Source organism: Podospora pseudoanserina, chromosome 2 (genome assembly GCF_035222485.1).
Source record: "Podospora pseudoanserina strain CBS 124.78 chromosome 2, whole genome shotgun sequence".
In the NCBI taxonomy this organism is placed as follows: domain Eukaryota; kingdom Fungi; phylum Ascomycota; class Sordariomycetes; order Sordariales; family Podosporaceae; genus Podospora; species Podospora pseudoanserina.
Genome location: NC_085921.1, coordinates 677,949 through 702,688, shown reverse-complemented (window position 1 = coordinate 702,688; position 24,740 = coordinate 677,949). Strand labels below are relative to the sequence as shown.

General features: G+C 52.2%; 5 protein-coding genes across 5 annotated transcripts; 4 read left to right on the top strand and 1 right to left on the bottom strand.

The window, feature by feature from the left end:
- Positions 1–1,374: 1,374 nt before the first annotated feature.
- On the top strand, positions 1,375–4,372 carry ras2. Its single transcript, XM_062943806.1, has 2 exons — positions 1,375–2,669; positions 2,742–4,372. The coding sequence occupies exons 1-2, from the start codon at positions 2,565–2,567 to the stop codon at positions 3,342–3,344; spliced, it is 708 nt and encodes a 235-aa protein (XP_062802553.1). The 5' UTR covers positions 1,375–2,564; the 3' UTR covers positions 3,345–4,372.
- A 9,665-nt stretch (positions 4,373–14,037) lies between these two features.
- QC764_0031090 (uncharacterized protein) lies at positions 14,038–15,030 on the top strand (the record flags this gene model as incomplete). Its single annotated transcript, XM_062940182.1, has 4 exons — positions 14,038–14,051; positions 14,391–14,400; positions 14,593–14,697; positions 14,980–15,030. 4 exons carry the CDS (start codon positions 14,038–14,040, stop codon positions 15,028–15,030), a joined length of 180 nt encoding a protein of 59 aa, XP_062802552.1.
- Positions 15,031–15,135: 105 nt separating this feature from the next.
- QC764_201000 (uncharacterized protein) lies at positions 15,136–19,978 on the top strand (the record flags this gene model as incomplete). Its single annotated transcript, XM_062943805.1, has 2 exons — positions 15,136–18,214; positions 18,269–19,978. 2 exons carry the CDS (start codon positions 15,136–15,138, stop codon positions 19,282–19,284), a joined length of 4,095 nt encoding a protein of 1,364 aa, XP_062802551.1. The 3' UTR covers positions 19,285–19,978.
- Positions 19,979–20,094: 116 nt separating this feature from the next.
- On the bottom strand, positions 20,095–21,130 carry QC764_200990 (uncharacterized protein; the record flags this gene model as incomplete). Its single annotated transcript, XM_062943804.1, has 2 exons — positions 20,095–20,799; positions 20,870–21,130. 2 exons carry the CDS (start codon positions 21,128–21,130, stop codon positions 20,095–20,097), a joined length of 966 nt encoding a protein of 321 aa, XP_062802550.1.
- Positions 21,131–24,220: 3,090 nt separating this feature from the next.
- QC764_200980 (uncharacterized protein) lies at positions 24,221–24,445 on the top strand (the record flags this gene model as incomplete). Its single annotated transcript, XM_062943803.1, has 1 exon — positions 24,221–24,445. The coding sequence occupies one exon, from the start codon at positions 24,221–24,223 to the stop codon at positions 24,443–24,445; it is 225 nt and encodes a 74-aa protein (XP_062802549.1).
- Between the last annotated feature and the right edge of the window lie 295 nt (positions 24,446–24,740).

The window sequence follows — 24,740 nt, the reverse complement described above, 5'->3', positions numbered from 1 at the left end:
GCCCACCCGACAACAGCGGATGATGGCCCCGTTTGAACAAGCAGGCTGCACGTGGGATAGAGTGTGTGACGGGGAAGCAGCAGTGTAGATGCAGATAGTTTGACGCCGCATAGCTCCGCTGTCTGCATGGAATCGAAGCTAGGGAAGCGGGGAGGGAGCTTACCGCTGTAAGTGGGCAATCTATTTGTTTTGTGCCACGATCTCGTGTCTGTCTGGACATGTTGCCGCCCCGAGGCATGTACACGCGGACAGCCCTGGGCGAAAGGACTTTCTCCCGGGCCGAGCGACGAGACCGGCTGCTGTTAGGTATGGGGGTGTCACGGTCCGTATGAAGGCCGCCGTAGAGGTAGACGTGAGATCGCCGTGACCACCGTGTCGTCCGGGCGATCTTGCCGTTCTTTGTTGCAAAAGTCACAAACTTATGGGCGCCAACCTCGGATCGATCTAAACCGTTTGCTTGCCGCAAGATTCGTCGACACAGCCGTAGAGCGCGGCTAATCGTCTGGACTTGTCTGCTCGCAAGAGAACCCGATGTCGGTGGCAACCCAATTGGAGGGGGAAAAGAAGACAAAGCGGCACGGATTCAATGTTGGGGATTGGTTGGAGTACCGGTTTTGTTCCAGAGACCTGGGGAACGTAGTGAGTGAGGAGAGAGGTTGTCCCGCAATCGTCCCGCCGTCAAAGTATCCAATACATTGGATTACATGGGTCGGGGCTGCGGGCAACCGCCTGGTCATCTGCATCTGCAAGCTTACACACCTCGATAGCGAGCGAGAGGCTGACAAGTTGAAGCTACCGAGGTGCTCTATGCTCTGGTGCCCTGCAGACTCGAGGCCACGGCAATGCTGTGCTGGCCGCAGGAAGGGAAGGTTGAGGGCCGCAGCATGTTGCGCCAACGGGTCGGCACCAGCATCCGGGCTGTTGTATTCCTAAGAAGAAGTTTGAATCTCACGACTGTTTTACCCACACTTTGTCCGCGGCTGGTAACGGGGCGGGGGGGGGGGTATTGGCATGTGTCTAACGTCTTTAGCCCTGATGCCGGCCCGGATTAGCAATTGCGAATGCCGGCCAGCCAAGGGCGAGAGTTCTCGGGGTGAGGTCTGTCTGATGATTCTTGGCGAGATGTCATGTTCTGCAATCTGTCTTGCATCGGGAACACAGGCCTGGCCCAGGCGGTCGAGCGAAGACAGGACCGCTCGCCTTGCGGGCAGCCAGTGGTGGAGAGTGGGGCACTCTAGTGGTAGGCGGGAATGCGCTCGTGCCAGTCCGAGGCACCTGCGTCTGCACCTCAGAGAGGTCACTGACATTGAATCTCGGTCCTCCAACATCAGGACTGTGTGCCGTGAATGGATTGAGTTAAGGTCGGATAGGAAAGGAAAGGTCCAGTTCACCTTTGTTTACCTTTCCCAGCCTCAGCTCAACGGACCCGCCGGATGTACTTGTTTGGCGAGATATCCAGGTCCCTCATATGCTGGTTGTCCATCATGGGGCCCATGGGATATGGGGTCAGACCACCGAGTCTTTGTTGACAGGTATTGCCCAAGGCAGTGTGGTGATCTGGAACCTCCAGGTATTTGGAGAGAGAGGTTCCAGGTTGCTTGTGATTTTCTTATTAAGCCGTTCTTGAGGGGCATTACTGCCACCCCCTACCGGTTTCCATCAAAACTTCCCCGATTGCCCGCGGCCTCAGAAGAACTCGGTAGAAAAATAATCTTTTTGTCTTTTCAAGATCAATATTTATCTCTCTCTCTCAGACCCGGGACCCTACCACGCGGATCTGAAGCCTCCAGCCGCGAGTGTCCAGGGTGGCCAAAGAGTTGGTCCCGATATCCCATCGAGCCATCCCACCCTAAAGCGTTAGGGGACTCCAAAAAAGCAAAGCCGCCCACTTCCGCCCGCATCTGTCCACCAGAGAACTCCAATACTTTTTGCTCCACCGCCGCCCTCCCTATTCTATTGCTTGGTGCTCCATACTCAACACTGCCAGCCCACCGCCGTCCTGTTACCCGTAGCTGCTGGTATCTATCCTCTCTTCTCCCAACTGCACACTCGAGTTCTTGTCTTTGCAAAAGACTTTCCCCGCCTGCGTTTTTTTGCCGTCCCGAGCCGGAGCATCTATCTACCTCTTCGTATACACTTGCTTCACTATCCACTGCCTATTTCACTACCTACTTACCATCTACCCTTCACCACAACCACCACCCGAACTCTCAGGCAACGCAGCGCACGCCCGCACTTACTACACCACCATCATCCGCAACGCACGCACCAATCCCCGTCAACTACCTACCGTGGCAACGACCTCTTCTCGAGTCCTTGTTTTCCGTGCCTTTTGTGCTGCGTCTCTCCCGTCGGTCGCCCCTCTCCATCGGCCCAGTTCTAAGCTGCGCGACTAGCTCCGCCCGGTGCCGGTACTCTTCTCTTCCGCCAAAATCCATCGCACCACCAAACCCACCCAGCCTTGCTCCGTTTCCACCCACGCATCCCCTTCTCGTTCGATAGCCTCGCACCACCCCCGAGAACTCTGCTAACCACGACTACATCCCAATACTACATTCGCAACAATGGCGGGCAAAATGGTACTATACAAACTGGTGGTGCTGGGGGACGGTGGCGTGGGGAAGACCGCTCTTACTATTCAACTTTGCTTGCAACACTTCGTCGAGACAGTATGTTTTGTTTTTGTCTTGTTCACCCTCCCTTGTGCCATCTTGGACTAACCCATAATCTTCCCTTCCTAGTATGACCCTACTATTGAGGACTCGTACCGAAAGCAAGCCGTAATTGACAACCAAGCCTGCATGCTCGAGGTGTTGGACACGGCGGGGCAGGAAGAGTACACAGCGCTGCGAGACCAGTGGATCCGAGACGGCGAGGGCTTTATCCTAGTGTACAGCATCTCGTCCCGCTCGTCCTTCACGCGCATCAAGAGGTTCCACCACCAGATCCAAAGAGTAAAAGAGTCGACGGCCTCGTCGCCTTCATACCCAGGGTCACCTATCTCGGCGGCTAACCCGGCGGCACCCGTGCCAATCATGCTTGTGGGGAACAAGAGCGACCGTATTGCGGAACGCGAGGTATCTACACAAGAAGGACACGCTCTGGCGCGCGAGTTGGGATGCGAGTTTGTCGAGGCGTCGGCCAAGAACTATATCAACGTGGACAAGGCCTTTTACGATGTGGTTAGAATTCTCCGGAGACAGCGCCAGGCCGCTTCCCAGCCCCTCTCGCCAACCGGCAGCAGCAAGTACGAATCAAGGAGGGCCGATTCGACCATCCAGTCCAAGGAAAGCCGATACCGACGCACACAAAGCGAGCGTCGCAGGGGGTGTGTCATATTATGAGCGGCTTCCTTCGGTCCCTCGCCTCGCCGCCACTCAGTCATATTTTCCCTTCTGGCAACCGACGTCTTGAATACACAACACCCCCGTGTTCTTGGCAGCCGGGTTTGCGCGAAATTTTGGGCTCGATATGCACGCTGGCCATTTTTTTCGCAAAGCTTTTTTACGAAAACTAATATGCATCTGGATTTTAATTTTGGCAGCTTGCGATTCGTTGTCTTTATCTCTTCTTTCCGAATTCCTCGGCATCTTGTTGCTCAATTTTCGACAACCATTTCCCGCAGCAATCGAATTCAACCATTACCCATTTCACCGACACGGCGAATGGCGCATTAAATCAAAAGAGGGCATCATTGGGGCGTAAATATCCATTTCGTTTCTTTCGACAAAGGGGGAGAGGGGGGGGGGGAGAGGTGCGGGTTCATTCTCTTTTTTTATCGCCAAATCAAATCTTGAGAAGATCTCTTTTTTCGGGCAAGCCGCTGCAGTTGTTTTATTTTCGGAGTCATCAAGGAGGGAGCGTATGTCTATTCAACCCGAGGCATTGATGATGAAAGGATGATCTGGAAGGCATTGGATTCTAGGCCACAGTTTGGGGGAGGGATAGGTGGTGTAATACCTGCATTTTTCAGGGCCTACAGGATCAAATCATTTCTTTGGCAAAAATGGAAGGGGGAAATGACACAAAAATTGGGGAAGAAGAAGGGCAGGCGACTGGTTTCGCTACGAAGAAAGAGAGAGAGATGGAAGGGGAAGAAGAGCGAGGCACATTGGGGCAACTGCAGATGAATGACACGACGGACATGGAATCACGATGATCTAAAAAGACGGCGATGGCGACGGAGGTAGTGATGCTTTTTTCTTTCTCCCTCCCCCCTCTGCCAATTCTGGGGGCCTGCCTTGCCTTTTACCACACATCATCCCACCTTACCCTTTTACCTGCTAAGTAGTTGCATAGCTCAAGAATACCCCAAGATAGTAGTAGCAAGGAAGCAAAATGAAGAAGTTAAAACAAACAATTTACATGTGACTATTGTGCTGTGAGCTTCCATCCGAATCTCCCAAACAGGTCCATCCAAATGGGATTTGCCAACCCATGTCTGAATGCTCCGTTCACGGACCCTCGAATATGCAGAACACAAACAGGGCGATTTCCAAACAGCTTTGAAGTATGGCTCTCTACGACGTTGTTTGCCGGTACTCTTCGGGACTATCACCCGCAAATACCGGCTCTCTCTGTCGTATGTGCCTACGTCGTGTTGTTGTTCGGTGGGTTTATTCCGGACCCGAACCCGAACCCATCGACAAAGAATCGAGGGAGCTTACGTACTTTGTACCAAGAGCGATAGATGGATGTATGTATGTATGTATGTATGCGTTGTTCACTCTAGATCCAAGGAGGGTAAGGAGGCTGGGGATGACCAGGTATCGTACTCAATACACCAACTATCAAGCTCTAACGCTAAGAACACGGTGAGCAAAGTGAGCACCACCACGATATGTCAATAGCAACGTTCAAACCTCGACAAAGATCAGAAAAAAAATTACATTCAAAATGTAACGCTCCCAAGGTGAGCTTTCTCACCTCACCTCGGAAGCACCTTCCAAGACTTGAGTATAGTGGGGTTCGTGCACACACACGCCATGATGCGATGTGGCCCAAGCTCCCTTAGCTGCCCCACCGTTTTTCCGCACAGATAATCAATCTCGAGAGACTTTCGAAAGCACCAGAACAGAAATGTAACCTTGTTCCTGCTGGTTCCAAAATTTCAGGTGAACGGGTGGATTGCTTGCTTGGCTGCGGAGGAGTAAGACGGAGTAGTTTTATGGTTGATCTTTTACTTTCTTGGAGGAGGGAAAGGGATGGGATGGAAAGGAGATGGCAGTCGGTCGTCAAAAAAGTTGGCAGCTTGGCGCCGTGGCTGCTGAAAGCCTCAATCAAGGGAGGTTTGACGTTGACGTGCTGATGACGGGTACGGTACGCCAGGAGTCCAGCTTGGGTGCTGTCTTGGTATCTCCCCAAAAAGGTCCTTTACAGCTGAGACATTGACACCATCTGACTGCTCTGGCGATAATCTAACTGGACGGTGTCAAATCTGAGAAAGGTGATGTCGAATCTGGACCTTCAGAGACAACACACATCGTGGGGAGACACGTAGGTTGGTTGGTCGGTCGATAGAGATCCAGATGCCAAAAAAGATTGGCGATGGACTATCGAAAACTAACCTTTTACTTTTTTTTTTCCTTTTTCACCAATGAGCGGCAAAGATGGACTTGCATTGACCGGTCAACGAACTGCAGCACCAGCCAGCCCGGCTAAATCGGTATACCTTCACAGGAAGGGTTGGGTGAGAGAGAAAGACAGCTGCTGGCATATCAAAGTGGAGGGTCGGCAACGGCATCAAGACCGTTGAAGGACGGAGAAACCCTTGTAAATGTCAGTGCTAAAAAAGTTGCTGATCACCTCTTTTCTTTCTGGGCCGAGATGCACGCAAAAGAGCCAAGATTGGATGTTACCCTCTCTCTTTTCCTGTCTCCATATCCCCTTTTTCTTCGACCATGGATCTTATTCCTTCAAATCATTCAACAGGTATTATCATCAGTCGATACCGACACCTCCGAACTTTTTCAACAACTAAAAAACTCCACTGACCCAGCAAACTCCCAAACATCCACTCCGGGTATCCCTCTGCGGTCCCCGGGGGGCGGGACCACCGGCCTCCCGGCCCCTTGAACACATCCGGAAGGTCCCAACCTAATTATCTGATCTTCCCCTTTTCCCTGGCCCCCCGTTAATGAAAATCCTCGGGCTTGAAGAGAAAAATCCCGAACCACCGGGATTCGCTCCGTGCTGGGGTGCTCCGTTCATTACTCCGTAAAGATTTTTTAATTCGTCCTGTCTCTGGAGACCGGTGCCTCACCGCTGGAATATCTATGTCAAAGATTCCCCATAGCGCTACACAAAAGTTCAATACAGTACCGTGCTATGGAGCCCGCTACCCCCGCCAACCTCTTGTGTTTCCACATGGGTTGTGTCAGAAAAGAGAGAGAAGGCAGGCCAGGCCATCAGGGTGCTTACTTTTAGATTTTTTTTGGTAGCCAGAAAGAAAATCCACTTTCAACGTCGAGGAGGGATTCCGGGGGAGTGTCCGGTTGGTTGTGGGCAAGTGCCGGGTGTCCACTTTTTGGGGGGGGATTTTTGGGAACTTGGGAAATTCCGGGAGGTTGGTGCTCGGACGGACAAGCGTGATGCGCCAGCAGCAAGGCTTTTTGGGGAATGAGGGATCGATGCAAGATCATATTTTTTTTTTTTGGGAGGGGGGATTGAGAGAGAGAGAGAGAGAGAGAGAAACATTTGAGATGGCATCATTTCGGTACCTGACAGGTAAAAAAGATTGGGATGTGATTTACCCAAGGGACTACCCAAGGTGACCTGCCTGACGCGGTCACCGAGGGTGTTGACTCTCTCATGTGGGATGTTTGAAAGCGTTGGGCAGGAACAGGAACAATTTCGTCACAATCATCAGGGCAGGGCACGATACACGCCAAAAGTGAAAAATCTTATCGTCCACGTGCGGGTTTGGCTGGATGGTGTAGGAAGGCACGGAAGTCTCGTGATGATTTTGAGAAGGTGCTTCCTCGACAAGCCCCCACGTTCGCGGGTGGTGGAAAGCTACCCAAGGTTTTGGCAAGCTGAATTGTGTGCTCTTTTTTCACGTTTCCTGCGCCATTGGTTTTTCATTATCAACATTTGATTATTTTCCCTCAATATCTCGACCGGTGTGATGGCGCAGATGTTTCGTTTCATCGCAAGTGGGAAAGATGGGGGAGGAGTTGCGATCTTGGTAAGGTTAAGCGAACGTGAACGCCTCACCTTGCTAGGTCCTTATCAACGCATACCGGGCTATAGATATCCCATTGATACCATTACCTTTCCTGACTTGGTTAAAGAGTCCTAGTTAACTAAGGTAGGCCCGTATACCAACCCTTATCCTCGCTTCCCTTATCCTTCAGGGTCCTCCAGCTCACCTTACCGGTCAGTTACAACAGCAGTTCCTTCCGGACAGATGGGGGTGGCAAGGCCAAGGCGGAAGGATTGGTGATATCTAACAACTTTCAGGGCAAGGACATGATGAAAGTATGCACGCTTTGACTCTTGGGGACCAGGCGGAGAGATAAAGAGCAATGCAGTTGGACCGGGGATTTTTTGCTTACAAGTAGATGAGGCGGACAGACGGGAAGTCTAGGGAAAGGCACAGCGGACCGCGATCCTTTCGAGGACGATCTTGATATCGAGATGGATAAGCCGCCGTTTTTAGCTCCCGTCTTGCGACCTAAGTTGGACCGGCCCAGCTGGGCGCTTCACGAAGGTAGGAGGACTGATGAGCTGGGTTGAGGCAGTGGCAGGAGCAGTGTGATAAACGAGATAGGAAAAGTCCATGGCGGGTGTCGGTACACTCCGTCTTCATGTCTATACTAGGACATCGACCACGTAGTTGTTGGGATACCGACTCTATGTTCGCATGATGGGAGGGTGCCGGGCATTGGGTCTGAGATCGACCGGCATATGTATGGTAATTTTAGAGAATTTCACCGACGGTAAATTCATCTCTCGGGCTGATGGCATCTTCACCAGTCTGGTCCGAAGTCGGGGCCTGGTAGTCTTTGGAGTTATCATGTTGCCAGGACACTTTGATGTGCATGACTGAGTTGGGCAGACTAACCCGGAAAATGGGATGGGCTTCTCATTGCTCACCGGCTTCATGCGGTAGGTACTAGAGGCGAGACAAGGTTATAAGTCAGTTTGGTAAGTGTAGGTAGTAGGTACATAACAGAAGAGTTCAAAGACTTCTGAAGCCTCTCAACACACCCAAGATTTGGAGCAACTAAGAACTAACACAACAGAGACACCGTAAGATCGAGGTTTAACTCTGCCTGAATCAAAGCCATATTATCAAGGATAACAAAGCCATCAAACTGGGTAAAAGTATGATGTAAGAGATCTGCTTCTCTCCATGCCTCCAACACCCACCGTCTGCGGTTACTGATTTTTGCTGCAAAAAAACTCGGAAGACGGTCTGTTCCAATAGCTGTTATTATATGCGATAAAAGGTATCTGTGTGGAACTCTGAGCGTACATTCCTTTGTCTTCTGGCTCCTGATATAGGCTTTACAGTTAGATCACTAAAATTGGATATAATATTAGAGACCGAAACATTTATCTTATCCAGTTCTTCGCTGACCATGAGGGAGGCTATGTACTTGTTCCCCCATTCAAGCTCAATAGTGATCCGGATATATGACACCAATTGTTGAACAGATACTCTATCGACGTGACCACATTATGGGTGTAATGATGGACAACTACGATGGGAAAAGACTGCAGAGGATGACGGACATTCCTCTCAGCTCCTCTGAAAGCCTGTTGGCTATCCCTGGAGGCATGCTAGCTAGGGCCGAATTTTTGAAGGGCCTATCAACTACCTTAACTATCTTTGAAAGCCCATTAAATCTTTTTCGGGCCCTAATTCCCATAATGATAATGTAAAACTGAGCATAAAGCTAGCTTTCCGAGACCAGCTTCATTGTCAGAGTAAAGCTTTTGCCTAAGGTGTGCGAGGTTTGATATGGCAGTGAACTCTGTTCTCTGAATTAGGTCGAGAACCAGTCAGCTGGTACACATAAGAACATATAAGAAGCACCCGTAGTGACTAATGATGTCGTCTTATCTGCAGTGGGGAAAACCACATGTGGATCTACTCAAAGCATAAGATGACTGCTCAGAATACATAGAGTGTCGAATACGGCATGTAGCCATTGTGTTTCTAGAAGCATTTGTAGAAAGGTATGAGGATGTAATTGTGGAAAAAGACACAGAAATGTCGTTTATTGTAAGGCTTCTCGCTGACGAGATTGAATGTGTTGCGGTCAAAGATTACCTTATGTTCACTATTATTTCATCACAATAAAAAGTAAACAAGCTACGTAGCTTGGCCTTTCAGTTCACCTGGAACACATGTTCATAGGAGGTACGTTAGGATGGTTCAGGGCCTACGGTGATGCAAAACAGAAACAGGCCAGGGAGCTGTAGAGTTTGGAAGAAACATCAACCAATATAGTAAGCAAGAAGGTCATTACGAGACTTGTTGATGGAGAATATTGAGCAAGTCCTGCTGTTCCGTATTGGTATAGCTCAAGGTACCTTACTGACCTACCTGAGTTATCTAGGTACCTGGTGTGTGGAGAACTAACAATGAGAGTTTCCATGTGAATCTTTTATATGAGTCAATAGCTTGTACTCGACTTCAAGTTTATACCTATCTCGGTTCATCATCAGAGGAAATCTCATACTGGTTGCTTACATTAGTGGTTATTAGGTTCAGGAGGATGTGCCAGCACGACCTTCAGGTATGTATTCCAAGGTAACTTTGCCTTGCTGCTTTCATTTCTTCTCCCCCAGAGTCCCGTCCCTTCCTCTTCAACTTCCTGGGTTATGCTTTCACCACTCTCACCTACTACACACTCCCTGGAATTCCTTCAGTCTTCCAACCGCTCTCAGTCTCAAAACTATAACCCCTCCCTATCATTCATAAGATTTTAACAGCATCGCGGGACCCAGGTGCCAGAACCCATCTCGACTCAACCGTAGCCTCCATCCTTCCTTTTCTCGTAATCCACCACAACATCCCTCCCTATTTCCCCCTTACCAGGTGACGGCAAAGTTGATCTCAACCTTCTCAAGCGACGCAAGCGAGATTGATCCCGATACACGACAGCCACAGAGACAGACTGTTTGTTTTCTAATCATTAAACAGCAGGTATCGCTTCTGGTCTCCTGAGCCAGGTTCACCACGCCATATGTCCAGAGCTGACGCAAAAGACACCAAAATCATGCCCCCACCGGACAGAGCCGGACGAAGCATGTCTCTGTCCGTCATGTCTCGGCCCACAAACAACCTTGTGGCACAGAAGGAGAACATTTCTTGCTTTCCACGGGTACCTGAAGTTATGTCTCGGCTGTCTCGTTTCAACTCTACCTACCATCCCAGGCACTTTTCCGGTGGTGTGCGCTTGTAGCAGGTAGATAGATCACGAGATCAAGCGACTGTCGCTTCACTTTGATATGTTGCCATCACGGGCCGAGAGACCGGTGATACTTATCACCCTTGTAAGCTGAGGTGTAAAACCTCCGGTCTCATGGAAGTAGTCTCATGGTCTCACAGAAAACACTCGTGTCTACTTCCCAACCCTCATGGCTATTAAATCCCGAGACATGACATGATATTCTCCTGACATCATCGCTCAAAATCATTCGAAGCCGATTCCATCGGCCCAGCACCACCCCCCCAAACTACCGGCATCACAAACAAACCCTGACCGGCTGCAGGTAATCGACCATCCCTTCCCCTTTCCCATAGTACCCCTCCCAGACCCATCCATCAATCCATCCATCCAATATATAAAAACGCATTTTCCGTTTCAGACCCTCATAAACAAAATGCAGTCATCATCAACTGCATGTATGCATGTAAGTGACAGCTTACGGCGGAGCGGCGCGTATGTACCTTCTATGCAAACCTACACTGCACTGCAGCTGTAGGGACAAGGGAGAAACGACAGAACCGCACTGGAAAATCCTGCAGCACAAGGCCCATTCATGCAGCAAAAAGCATGCTAGTGATGCAGAACAGAAGCACATATTATAAGCGAGCGAACTCGAGAAAGCTTTTGTTTCTGGAGAAAGTGAAACCCAGCAACAGTAGAAAAGAAACAACTCAACAACAGTTGAAGAAAACAAAACAAAACCAAACAAAAACCGGACCGTCCAACCCAGCGTAGCGAGCAATATACCCGCTGCGTTTTGACCTTTACCACAACCCGTTCCGTGGTTGCAATAACCTATGCAGCCTCGCTAGTGGAGAGCAAAAAACTTCAACCGCATGCGAGGCAGGCGAGGTGATGAACCGGACTTCATTAGACACAACCAAATCCCCACCGTCGTCTTGCTAATACCACTTCGGCACCGGTCTCACTGGATGAGAGAGCCTTTCGGCTCGGTTGGGTTCATTGAACGCAAGTGCCTGGGTAGTCAGTCCGGGTAATCGACAGAGGGGTAGCACTTGAGCGTTGAGATGAGAGGCAAGTAAACCCTCCCTCTCGGCTCTTTGACTCCAAGAAACCTCGGTGGCACGGCACTGATGAGGGGAGGGAACTTTCCCAAATCTCGATTGCGAAATCCTGATCCTACTGGTCCCAACACTGGCCTTCGTATTCCTCGACCAAACCCATTGAGCTGAACGAGGTCCCCGCGTTGGCCCTCAACTTCGAGTAATAAACTCTTCACCACTCACCACTCACCACTCACCACTCACCACTCACAACTCACCACTCACCACTCACCCCGCTACCAAGTTCAAAGTTCCTACTTTGTTACAGGTAGACCCCAAACACTGATTGGCCAATGGCTCGACGAATAACGCGTTGAAAATAAAAAGGGCGCGGGGTCGCGCAGACGCGGCCTCGAACTTGCTGAACCTGTTGGAGGGTGAATGCTGCCCTCCTCCAACGCCGCTGGCTTGCCTTCCCGGTACTGAGCTTCCAATCAATCTTCAAACTCCCGTGACGGGCGCCGCAGCTTGGCAGTTGGCGGGGCTGGATTGAGCAAGGGTTTTCTTCTTCGTCCAGTTTCTTTTTGCGCGACGACCGTTTCACCAGTCTAAGCTGTCTGTGGAAATGATTGGCCATGAGACAGAAATGTGTTCTGTTATCTGATTTTCCGGGAAAGCGCTGTTATTCATCATCATGCTGACTGACATTCACAGTCAAGGCAAGAGGCCGTATCCGATCTCCGGTGAATCTTGGAAAACGGGGTCTTTTTGCACGTGTGTAGCATCGGGACGGGGACCGGGGCCGGGACCTTTTAAATGGGGATGGGCCTGTTGGTTGACTGTCGCACAGCAGCAGCAGTCCGAATTCAGCGAGGAAGCCGTTGCTTCCCCGCTGTGATATCTATCCACAGTTTTCGATGCCGCTTCCCGTCAGACAGCGGCACAGGCGTTGAACCTCCGGAGTCCTCTTGTTGAAGGATGGCATGCAACTTTTGTTATCATCCAGTCGAGATGACGGCCAAGCCAAGCGGCTCGCCTCACTTCTCAGCTTGCCTGCGCGCAAGAAAGAGGAACAACCGTCTCATTCGGTTAGGTAGCTGGTTGACCAAGGCCTGGCGTTCCCTGGCGTTCCGGTGATAAGGTACGGCGAGCGGGCATGCTCCCGCAGTGGGGGAGGGTGGGAGTTGCGTTCAATTAAGGACCTCCACAATTCCCTTTTGGGCAACCTTCAACTGGGCCCGAAGTTTGAGACATGTGCCACGCCGCGCTCGCACATGTATGTACACTACCTACACCACCACATTACCAACTTGGAAAGCACCATAGACTTTTTAAGTCTTTGTTGCGAGTTGATGATGAGACTGCCAGATGTTACTCCGTTGCTGTGTCAAGACTCCATCTGGAGGCTCATTTCGGGGTGGATGTGGGTCTCGGTCGATCCCGCACAGGTCTGTCTTAAGGATCAGTTAAAGTTCACGGTTGCGCGGATTCGGGAGTAAGTTCGGGTCAGGGTTTTGTGAGATCGGCAGCAGGCCATCACATCTGGAAATTTGTCTCGCTCTGGACTGGCTTCCCATTCGCTGCCAGCCGCCCGTCACAGAAGGCCTTGTCGCCAAAGAGGCTTAGCCCATTCCCCTTTTTCGAGGGTGACCCCGGTTGAGAGCGTTTTTAATTCGACACTGCATGGCAATGCTTTGTTTGCCTCAGAGATGGGATGAATGAATGCTGATGACTTGAAGAAGCAGAACAACGAGGAAGAGAAAGAAGGCTGCTGTCATTGCCTGTCAACAAGTGTCAGTTGATGCCGCATGAACATGAACGAGCTACTGCAGATGGCCAGGATCCAAGCTCGGGACATTTCTCGAAGCTTGAGAGAGCTTGGGCCACTTGAATATGCTCAAACAGGGGACATCCTTCCACCTCGATACAAAAAGTGTTGAAGAACCAACGGCTCAACTCCAGGAAAATGTGATTTCTTTGCAGCAGGCACATTGCTGGCCGTTTCAACTGTATCCTATCCTTTCCAATGATGATGGAGGATCAACTCAAGGAATTGCTAAGTAAGGCTGGCCCCTTTCCAGACCCAGGTGTTCGGGCATGTGGCCAGCGTCGTAGTGTAATTATCGAACTGGGCTGTTCAGATTCGCGACGCATGGCTTTGGGCAGGGTTCGTGATGGCACTCACGACGCTCGGTCGGACATTGCAGACAAAAGCAGACCAGATTCTTGCTGCGTGTTTTCTGGCGGGTGAGGCGGAAATGATTATCTTGTGAGGATACTCTTTCAGACGCTTCATCCCGTCTGCCGCAGCACAGACTGTGTTCGTCGCCCGTCTGCAGCCAGCCGTGGGACAGGCGGGAAACTTGAACTCGAACGTCACCAAAGGAACAGGCCAAAAAAGGCCTGGAAGGGGGCCCCTGGTGGCTTCCCGAGTAGCCCCTGGTCTGCTGGGTGGGAACTGCTCCAGGGTTGTCATTCGGCAGGCCCCACCAGCCCATTTGCTGATGGAACGAGTGGGCGAAAAGTGGAGAGCTCGTACATAACTCAACCAGGCCTTCTCAGGGCCTCTTGACTTTTGTCAAACCACGATGCTCGTCGTCTCGTAGCTGTCGACGACGTCTCTCTCTTCTTCCTCCCTTCGGGTTCGGAGGTTGTCTGTCTGTCGTGTCTCACGAGCATCGCATCTCGACGCTGACCGGCGACGCCTTACCTTTCCATTCCCAACCTCACTTATACCTTTCTCACACTCGCTAATACACCCTCTCTCGCACCTACAACACTCACGCTCACGAGATCCTTCGCTTCCTTCTCCGTTTTTTTTTTGTTTCTGACGTTCTGATACCCGATACCCCTTGGTTCGTTCGTGCATCTTGCGGCTTCCTCCGACCAGTTCCAAACTCTATTAGACTTTGCTTGACACATCACCTGCGTCAAGCTACAGGTGGTGCTCGGTAAGTGCGAACGACGATCTCTTGGGTCACAGGCCTGAGGGGCAATCTTTGGTAGCCTACATTAGGTCGAGCATCGGGATGGGATGTACTGACCACACATGCCTTGTGGTAGCTTCTCTTCCGTCATTGAGGTTGAACACTTGACGCATTCGCCCCGCCTCCTCACTTCAGCCAAACCCATCAGGTGTCCAGAGCTCCACCCCCTCACGAGCCTACACTGCCTTGAGGGGATGCCGGTTGGAAATACCGACTGCGAACCCTCACTCTAGTGCAAGACCTTTGGGTCTTGAGTGTCTGGTAAGTTGTTTCTGTTGAACATGGTTTCACCCTTCATGCCCGGCCCCTTCATGAACACAAGTCTCCCAATGCCGGACCTCTCCTAAGAACGGCATCTCATAATATATCATGCTATAACTTCAACTCTGGGCGCACGAAAGCCCTACGCATATTCCACAGCGTCAGCTTTGACGTTTGGGAAGTGGGGGCAACCCCGTGCCTTATGCAACATCTTGCAGGATCGCTGTTTCAAACACACTGACCTTGGGGAACACTACTAACTACGCGGACATGGCCACTCAGTCCGAGGGCATTAGTGATCACCGTTGCATCCTCTTCCGAGGTCCGTTCTAATACCCGACAACTGATCGGTTGGTGGAAATGTGCTAGACTTCTTCGCCTGTATCGAGTACGAGGCGGCATCTTTCTGCAGAACCGAGATATCAAGAGGCCGCAAAGATGGTTGGCGCATGGGAAACCGAAGATGAGTCGACCGTACCGGTTGCGTCCTTGCCGACACCTGCAGACACACCTTACCGAGTCCCTTCGCGAAACGTATCACGAGGCTCACGCAAGTCAAAACGCTCGGTGACCCCCCCCGGGAAGAATGGAAAGAGTCGATCACCAGCGCCGCTCAATGGTGAGAGGATGGATAGGGCGTCGATGATGTCTGCGAGAGAGTTTTGCTCTGATGAGCCGGTCAGTATTGACAGCAAACGTTTTACGCCAACGTTGCATGCCAATCTGGTATCGGAGATTCTGTCCCTAAGAAGAGATCAAGAGGACAAGTTGAAGCTCATTGAAAGCCTGGAATCTTCATTGGATGCTGTTCGAGGGGAATCCGAGTCTCTTCAGGCCAGGGTGGTATCTACAGACAAGGAGAGCCGGTCATTAAAACGTCAGTTGGTCTTGCTGGAAGGTGGAACGTCCTCGGCACTTGGTGAGTTGGCTCGAGAACGTGACGAGGCTGTCGACTCAGCTGCCGAGACCAAAAAACGACTCGACATCACCCAGAAGAAGCTGAGGAACCAAGAGGAAGATTCGGAACGGGTACATCGACAATGGGAAAAGGAAAAGGACGAATGGGAGGAGGAGAAAAGAAAGCTGGAGCGGAAGATTCACGTTGCGGAAAGTCGACTGAAGGCGGTGATTGATGAAGTCACAGCATTCCAAGCCGTCCAAGTCGCTGGAGAGAATGGGATACTCAACTATCACGAGAGCGAAGGCGAGGAGAGCGGCAGGGAGAATGATGCCGCCAGTGTCCGAACCATGAGTTTGACCAGCAACACCAGGTTTTCGCTCTTAGCTTCCCCCAAGACGAACGGGATGAACTCTCTGGCCGACGAGCTGGACGGATTTGACGAGGAGAGCAATTATGGTGGTCGGGAGAGTGTGCTGTCTAATGGGCCTCATCGCACACATTTACGCAACATGAGCCGGGACAGCATCATGTCTAAGACGCACAGGAGAGGACAGAGCAATGATAGCTTGATGAGATCCGGAAGCGTGCATCGATCAAGGCTTGCTTTTAGCGCTACGGCTCTAGAGAGGCTGGAGGGCGGCACCATTCAAGAGGATGACGAGACTGAGTCAGTAGCCCCAAAGGCTGTGTACGTCGACACTGGTGTTCAGCCATCGCCTCCGCCGTCACCAACAATCACTGCAGTGAAACCAACAACACCCGAGCCCTCACCCTTCATGCAGAGATATGAAAGATTGTACAACATGAACAGCCCGCCCCGTGCTGATCTCGAAATTGAAGCAAACCAGAGGAAGAAGCGGGTGCAAATTGGCCAGCCGCTTGCCATCAAGACATCGACCAGCAATTTGATGGTCAATGGATCCTCTCAAACACTGGAACAGCCCCTGAGTCCACCAAAGACGCCCAGGACGCCTTTCCAAGATTTGCCCCCAACGCCAAAGCCTCAAATTCCTGCCATGGTCTCTTCATCTACCCAGACAGAGGACATTGCCCCACCGCTCCAGTTTCCAGTTCTGTCGATTCCCAGCATTAGCATCATTCCTCCTTCAAGCCGTCCCAGCACACCTAGACAGCCTCTCTTGCCGCAGTTGACCAAAGACTTTGGCTGCCAAGTGTCCTTGATCTCTAGCCCACCTACAGCATCATCTTCTATGCAGACAGAGGAAATCCGTGTGGACAAGCGTTTGGCCAAGTTGCCTCCACACCTGCACCCGTCAGCGATCACGTCAAGGCCAGTCTCGCCAGCTTTACCCACACCAGATTTACCCACCGATGACTTCCGGAAATTCACTCCAGTTCCTGGAGATGTGCCACCACCTCGCAACCCCCGCCGGTTGACCAGCAAGCGAAGCATCGTTGATATTCCATCGTCGCCGCCTGTTGTTTCTTCCCCTGTGTCAGAAGAAGCTAGAGATGTTTATCCTGGCAACAATGACAATGGACCAGTATCAAGCCGATCTGCCGCAATCAGGAGGCCGCATAGAATCAGCAGCCTGTTTGCCGGCTTTGATGGCAACAGCACGGATGAGGGTGACGAGTTTATGGATCTCGACGTCAGCGACTCGGAGTACAGGACAGCATTATCTGCGCCCTCGGCTCCTAGGACCATAGACAGCTCGAGCAGGATGGGCAAGCGAGGCTCTGAGACCTCCGAGTCTGCTTTCTCACCCAAGGCGAGCAGCGGATACTCGCCGCGTCTGATTGATGAGCCTGATGGCTATGGTGGCTACGGTTCGACCAACATCATCTCTCAGACTCGCGAGACCCGGGACTCGGGGATCAACAGCTCGGGCTCTCGCCGTGGCGGACCCCGCCCAGCGTTTGGAACCAAGGCCAGTGTTATGCGCAGAGCTGCCTTGATCCAGAGCGGCATCAACTCGCACTCGAGGGCTAGAAGCCCAAGTCTGACAGATACCAAGGAGCCACCATTCCCGATCCCCACACGCGCCAGCTCGAGGAAACCGCCATTGAGCGGTAGCGCTCCAAGTGAAGGACGAAGCCCGAGTAGAGGGTCGGATACTTGGCACAGACGAGGCTCGAGCCGGAGTCATTATCGCGCTGGTAGCATTCGCAAGGTGCGCTCAGTCACAGGTCTTCCGCGTGGGCAGAGGCGTCGGCCATCTCGCTCACCGTCTCGTTTCAACGAGTCGGTCGATATCCCCGAGAGCCCGGATCTTCCCCCATTGCCATTAAATGACATTACTACGCCCCGGCACAAGGAGTCCAATACGTACGCCAAATATAGGTCCCACAGGTCCCAGCCCTCGTCCAACACGGCAACCACTGGGGAGACGGCCGCCGCTTCGCAGGCAGAACCGAAGGAGAAGGCATTTACGGTTGTGGAAGCGATTGCTCAGACGATGGTGGGTGAGTGGATGTACAAGTATGTGCGGAGACGCAAATCGTTTGGGATGGCAGATGTCAAGAGTGGCGATGACACCAGCAATGATCGTCACAAGAGATGGGTTTGGCTTCAGCCATATGACCGTTGTATCCTCTGGAGCAGCAAGCAACCGACCACGGGAGGTGCTCTTCTGGGCAAATCTGGCCGCAAGCGTACGTTTTCACGAATCAACACAATGTTCCGGACCGATACTAACCCCTCTTCAGTCACGATTCAATCCGTCATTGATGTCAAGGACGACAATCCGCCTCCCAGGGGAGCTGGTCCGCTATTCAACAGGTCTATCTTGATCCTGACGCCGCAACGCGCCCTCAAGTTTACGGCTTCCAGCGCCGAGCGTCATTACATCTGGTTGAACTCGCTTTCATTCCTTGCCCACTCCAACCAGGCCATCCCGGAGAGTTTGCCCGTGCCACAAGCGAAGCCATCGCCGGAGCAGTATGAGTTGCCCAAGCCCAAAGTACGGCGACCGATTAGAGACTCGATTCGCCTTACCAAGGCCAAGACCGGAGCGCCGGTGATCAAGTCTGATCCCATCGAGCCCCCATCATTGGAGGTGGACAGCGCACCCCCCGCCATCGGGGGCTACCGGCCACCGATGCCTGATCTCTATTCCATTCCATCCCATACGCGCGAGGAATCCACAGACACGGCTGCACCACCTCCCATCACACGGTATGGCGAGCGTGGAGTACACGGCCGCAAGCGTAGCAACACTGGCGGCCACGTGCCACCACCGCTCTCCTTCCGAGGCTTCTCGGGAGGCTTCTCGACACCGCTAGGAGGTGGAGGCCACCATGCCTCATCGAATAGTACAGCAGGAAACAGCATTGCGGGATCATCGGATGTTTATAGCAATGCAGCGGCGAGCGCCATCACAGGGGCATCCAGCGCCATCACCTGGGGAACAGGGTCGGTGCGGACCTCTGAAGCTTCGAACCGGCCAAACGGTCCCAATTTCTTTGACGCCATTGGCACTGTGCGCATGGAGGCCTTTATCAGCCCTCTAGCGTTCAGTCGATTCAGCGATACCCCGTATGAGGATGCCCATGAGCGGGACGACGACTGTCGACATGCTGCTCGTAGGAGGAGCAAGGAGTCGAGGCGTCAAGCCAGCCGGAGCCGACAACGGGACAGCTACCACAGCCGAGGTACCAGAGCAACCACTGAGAATGAAGTGGATGAATGGTATACGACGGACGATCCTTTCAAGGGCTTTTGATCTTTTTCTTAATTACTATTGCAGTCATGACTGACGTCGATTTTTTTGTGTCATTTCTATACAAGCGTTGGGCGACATCTCTATCCAAAAGACATGAGTTTCTCTTGGGAGTTTCAAAAGATGGGAAAGCTACAACGTTAATTTAGGGGGGGGGTAGGGGGTATCATTATCAGGGAGGTGGGGAAGAGTGATACCATTTACCGCACGCACGCACGCAACACAGCTGAAGCCATCATTGATATGTGGCTCTATCTTCCTTTCTCTCTTACCATTCAATGTATTTGTTTTTAGTTTTATTTTGGACGTGTACCTATCTAGAAGATCTGCAGGTGGATGGATGGACTGGTATTGTGTTTATACAGCAGGCCGCGAGGCTGGGCACTGTTGACTGAGGGTGTGGAAAATGTGGAGAGGGGTACGGTGATGATTGCAGAGTCATGCGGTGGTCAATGTCGCAGAGCTTTTTGGGCAAGTTATTCGCATTAGCGAGCGCAGCATAGCAGCAGGCAGCGTTATTTTAAAAAGCACCGGTTTTGTTTATCTTGGGTGTGGTTGTTTGTGTTTTGTGTGTTTGTTACTCCTTTAATGTCGTGCGTATTGATTTTCAAGATTGGAGTGCTGACGAGGTGTATATAGATGATAGGCAGACACTGTCTTTCACAGGATGATGATGATGATGACACAAGAAAGAGACAAATAATTTAATCTTGGAATGCTGATTTATGCCTGGGTATCTCTCCATCCTTTGTTTTCATATATGCATTTTCCCCCTCTCTCTATCATGCAACCAACCGCCTCCCAACCACACATTTATTTCTCCCCCCCCCCCTCTGATAAACCATCACCCCCCCATGCCTCGCGTCTAATCCTCTCCCACCAGCCAACCAACACTCCTCCACCACCCCCAGCTCTCCTCACCAGCCCTCCCAACCTGCCCTCTGGCGTGTCCATGTGCGCCATTATAACCCCCACATAACCATACAACCCAGCGTCGAACTCGCCCGGTTTCTCCTCCCCAAAAAACCAGCCGGTTTGGGATTCCTGCAGGAGGATCGCGAGTGAGTCCAAAGCCTCGGCTGCGTCGGCGTAGAGGTTCTCAGAGTCGATGCCGCCTGTTCCTGTCTGGCTGTGCAAACCCAGACCTTGCAACACTGCGGAGGAGGCTGCGGCTGATAGTTGGGTTTGGAGGATTGTTCCTAGGAGTGAGGAGCGGGTTGATGGGTCGATGTAGAATTTTTTGAGGAGGGGGGTGAAGGCAGGGGTGAGGTAGAGGGTTTGGAGGAAGGCTAGGCGGATGGGGGTTAGGAGGGAGAGGTAGGCTTCCGAACGGGGGGAGGTGGGAAGGGGGGAGGGGGAGTTGGTGTGGCGGGAGATGTAAAGGGGGATGGAGGTTGAGGGGATCGGATTGGGAGAGACAGTTCGGGGCGGGAGGAGGAAGGGGAGGGAGCCGGTGGGAGAGGCGTGGTTTGAGGAGGGGGAGGTTAGGAAGGGGACGTGGGAGAGGCGGAGGAGGGTCTGAAGGGTGGGGGAGGGGGGTTAGCTGGGGTATGGACAGGAACGGGAGCAAGGGGACAGGGCCACTGACCTGCCATTTAAGACATGTTGGGTTTATTGATGGTTTCCCCTCCAGCGCATCCTCGTCGGAGGAGAAGATATAAAGTGTTGGGAGGGTGTCGGACGCCGAGGTAAGGGTTTGAGACCGCGCTGGGAGGGGGTTCGGGTCGAGGGTTACGAGGGGGAACTGGCTGAAGAGCTTTTGGAGAGGGGCTGGGATAGACCACAGCGAAGGCGCCGGCTGGTTTGGCCTCGCGGAGGGTTTTGGTGGGGTTGCTGTAGCTGAGGCCATCGTCACTGTTGCTGTGCTGCTGGTGTATGGAATTCTGAATGTTCAATGCTGACATCGGCGGCCCCACCGATCAAAGTGCAGAAGTTCGGGCGGGTGGGTCCAAAACGCTGCGGGAAGCTGCATGAAATTGCCGGGGGGCTATCCCGTATCCGTGTCGGAAGATGCCTGCCCCTGGCGGGGTGAGGTGCGCTTATCGATTAGACCCTAACAACGGTCCAGGCTTATCTCTCTCAAACCCCCCCAATTTACAGAATGCAAGGCCGTGATTGATACCACAACCCGCGCACACAACCCCCACGACTTTTTTTCTAGAATAAACGAACCGGTCATATTGGAAAAACGGTTCGAGATTCCTGCGCCCAATACAACTTCGAGGGGTTCCCGTGGCATTATAGAGTCTATTTTCATTCGTGTCTAGCAAATAGTAGGGCTGTTGGTGTGGTGACAGCTGCCCAAGACAGAGGAATCAGCTGACTGTCTTTGTGCCATTCTTCGATGCCGCGAGATGTCATAGAATGCCGCAATTTTTTGGGAGGGGGGGAAGGAAGAGCAACGTTGCGGAATTCATGTGGGAGAAGTGTCCTAGTGACACTTTGACGATCGACACATCCTGGTGGTTAATATCGATTGCTTACCTTCTTGGTCCACCATCATCAGATTCCTCGGATGCAGAATCGACAATACCCGTACCTGCCGAACAGCAAAACCAACAAAAAAAAAAAGAGAAAAGATTGACGTGATTAGACCGAGTATCTCAAGAGTTTGCCACCGTGAAAATTCATCTGGCGGAACTTCGGGACCTGAGGCGGCTAAATACTTCTTGACGAGGTCGTTACTTGCCGCGATGGCCGCCCATAGACGCCGTTCCCTGGCCATAGGACGAGTCTTTTTTACGTTTTGAAATAGGAAGGTCAGGAAGAGCTGACTGAAGGATGTCTCGGTCAAGACTTCTCGACGCAGGGCCATGTCGCTTGTGTTGCAGCGCCGGCCGAGGAAAATCCTGGGTATGGCGTCGTACTGAGTTTAATCTATCGCCGGCCTGGACTGCCACCATCTTATCCGCTGCGGCCCTGGACGGAAAGCCACTCGGGACGACCTGACCGGTCAGGAAGCTCCCTCTTCGTTGGCAATTGTACGCTAGTCTTGCCTAGACGAAAGAAAAGCGAGAAAAAAAATAACCCGGAGTCTCGCCGGCCAACCTAACAAGAGAAAAGTGTCAAAGCCGGGCGAAGGGCCGACAATGCCTGTCGCCGTTCCTCTCCCCCGTCCTCATCCATGCAGCAGCCCTGCCGAGGCGATTGAGGCTCCGCCAGGCGACCCTTGCTTTCCTACTACCAAGAGGCATCATCGGAGATACGGTGGAATCATTTTGGGCAACTGGGCTGCAGCCTGTGGAAGCTAAAGCTCCGAAGAATCCTCGTTGTTCCCTGGATCCTACTCTCCCACTCGATCACCTATCCGACAGCAATTCCCATGCGTCCTGGCGTTTCCACGTGAACCCGAGCTAGCAGCTTGGAAGAGAGAGATTCCCCTCGGCATGTCGAAACATTTCAAGCTCGACGCCAGACGACCCAAGCTCGGCCCCAGCCATCAGTCCCCCGGATTTTTACGACCCCCATGGGGATTTGGAGATTGGGGCGAGTGTTTTAGCTGAGGCCGAAGGCGCGAGCCTGTGACTGTCTGGCTGTCACAATGTCACAACAACAGCAAACACTGGCCTGATATTGCGAGTTGTTGTCGTCGCAGAGTGTGGGGGTTTTTGACGGTATGTAGCAGGCATCCCGGACACATACGCCGACGCTACTTTTGCGAGTGACCCTGAGGTACTTGCGGGGCGAGACCGTTCGGTGCGTCTTCAGGCAAAGACACGGGCAAAACGGGTGTTCGGTCCTGGTGCCGGCTCTTTCGCGGAGGTATCTCGATGTCTCTTTTTTAACCTCGACGCCATCCAAAGAGGGGCAGCAGCCTGGGCAGGAGTGGAAACCGATGACGCCGTTTCCAGTCGTGGAGCCGATGTCGAGATAAAGAAAAATAAAAGACGGGCGATTGATTCATTGTTGTCTATAACTAGATCAACACCATCGCTCTGTGTTCCCTCTCTGCTCTGCCCTCTCCCCCTCGCTTGCCCTGCCGTGTCTCTCCCGTCGAGGTGTTGCCGTATACGTAAAGTTCTGTCCTGACCTCATTGTTTCCCCCCTTGGCCACCCCTCGGTCCCCCACCAGATCGATATTCCCCCACCGGCAGCAAGAAGCACGCAACCAAGTCGTCTACTGACAGTTATAAACACCCAATATCACAATATTGCCCGCACCCACTCTTTTCTGTATCCCCTCCTCTCGCTGGCCTGACCTGATCAAGGCCTTATCTTATCAAAACTCCTTTGGGCCTTTTGCAGTGCGCATCACGCACGAGTCATCGTTTGAGAGCGCTCCCTCCGGCAGCATCTACCTGCATATCTTGCTTTTTGCCTTGCAGCTTGCAGCCTCCTCATCCCGTCCCTCTTACGACACAACTCCAGCCAAATTACCTTACCTCCTCCCCTCAGTCTACGTTGTATTCAGCCGAGGACCTCTCTCTTTCACAGGCTTTGTTCGCTACGAGATACTACCCATCTCACCGGCTGCGCCTGATCGATCGGAAGCCCCCCTCTGCTCCTCTTCGTGTGGGAAAAGAACACAAAAAGGTGGTGGTGATACAACATCTCCCGCGGACGCATTGCCCACGTTCCCCTTATCGAACGAGCGAGCGTCTTTTTTCTTTTTCTTCTTTTTTTTCTTTGGTGACTCTCGAAGGAATCCACATACACTACACCACCCACAGGCAAGGACCCAGCTTGTCTCCAATCTCCCACCGCAGCCCCAACAACCATTATTGCAAGGGGATTCTTTTTTTCCTGCGCCAGCGTCATACTCTCGGTCTTTCTCTCACCGACCTTTTGGACGGGTACATAAAACTGGTTTCTTCGCTCGGCCTGCTCCTGTCTCTTTTTCTCTCTTTTTTAAGAAAGGACACACACAAGCACACATACAACCCACCAAACCAAAACATCGTCAGTCACTACCACGATACAAACACCACTGCTATACAAGATGGACTCCCGCTTCACCTCTACTGGGTCTTCCACCCAACAGTCTCCCTTCACCTCCTCCTCGGCCTCCTCTTCGTCCTCCAAGATTGTCCCGCCCCCAAGACAGACGCCCAAGACATCATCGACAGACCCCTTTCTCAAGGACTTCACACTCGTCGCCGAGGCGGCGAAACGGGCGCAGATGGCGGTGCTGATGAGGGATTTTGAGAGCGTGGGCCTTTCATAAATTCCTCCTTTTGATAAGATGGTCGCTGGGCTGGCGTCATCAGCTTCTTAGGGTTGGAGAAGGAAGAATTGGAGAAGGAGAGGTGGGACGAAAAGTTGAACCGGTGGGGCATTTCTCCAGAGAAACGTCAAGGCCCCCCCGCCTCGTTTTCTTGTTTTTTTCATCAACATCATCGCTCATCACTTTGTCGCTTATCATTATCGGATCACCGGATCGGATCATCACGGGGCACAACAACAATACACATGGCCGGGTATAGGGAGTGGGGATAGGATATGGCGTATTAGGATTTGGG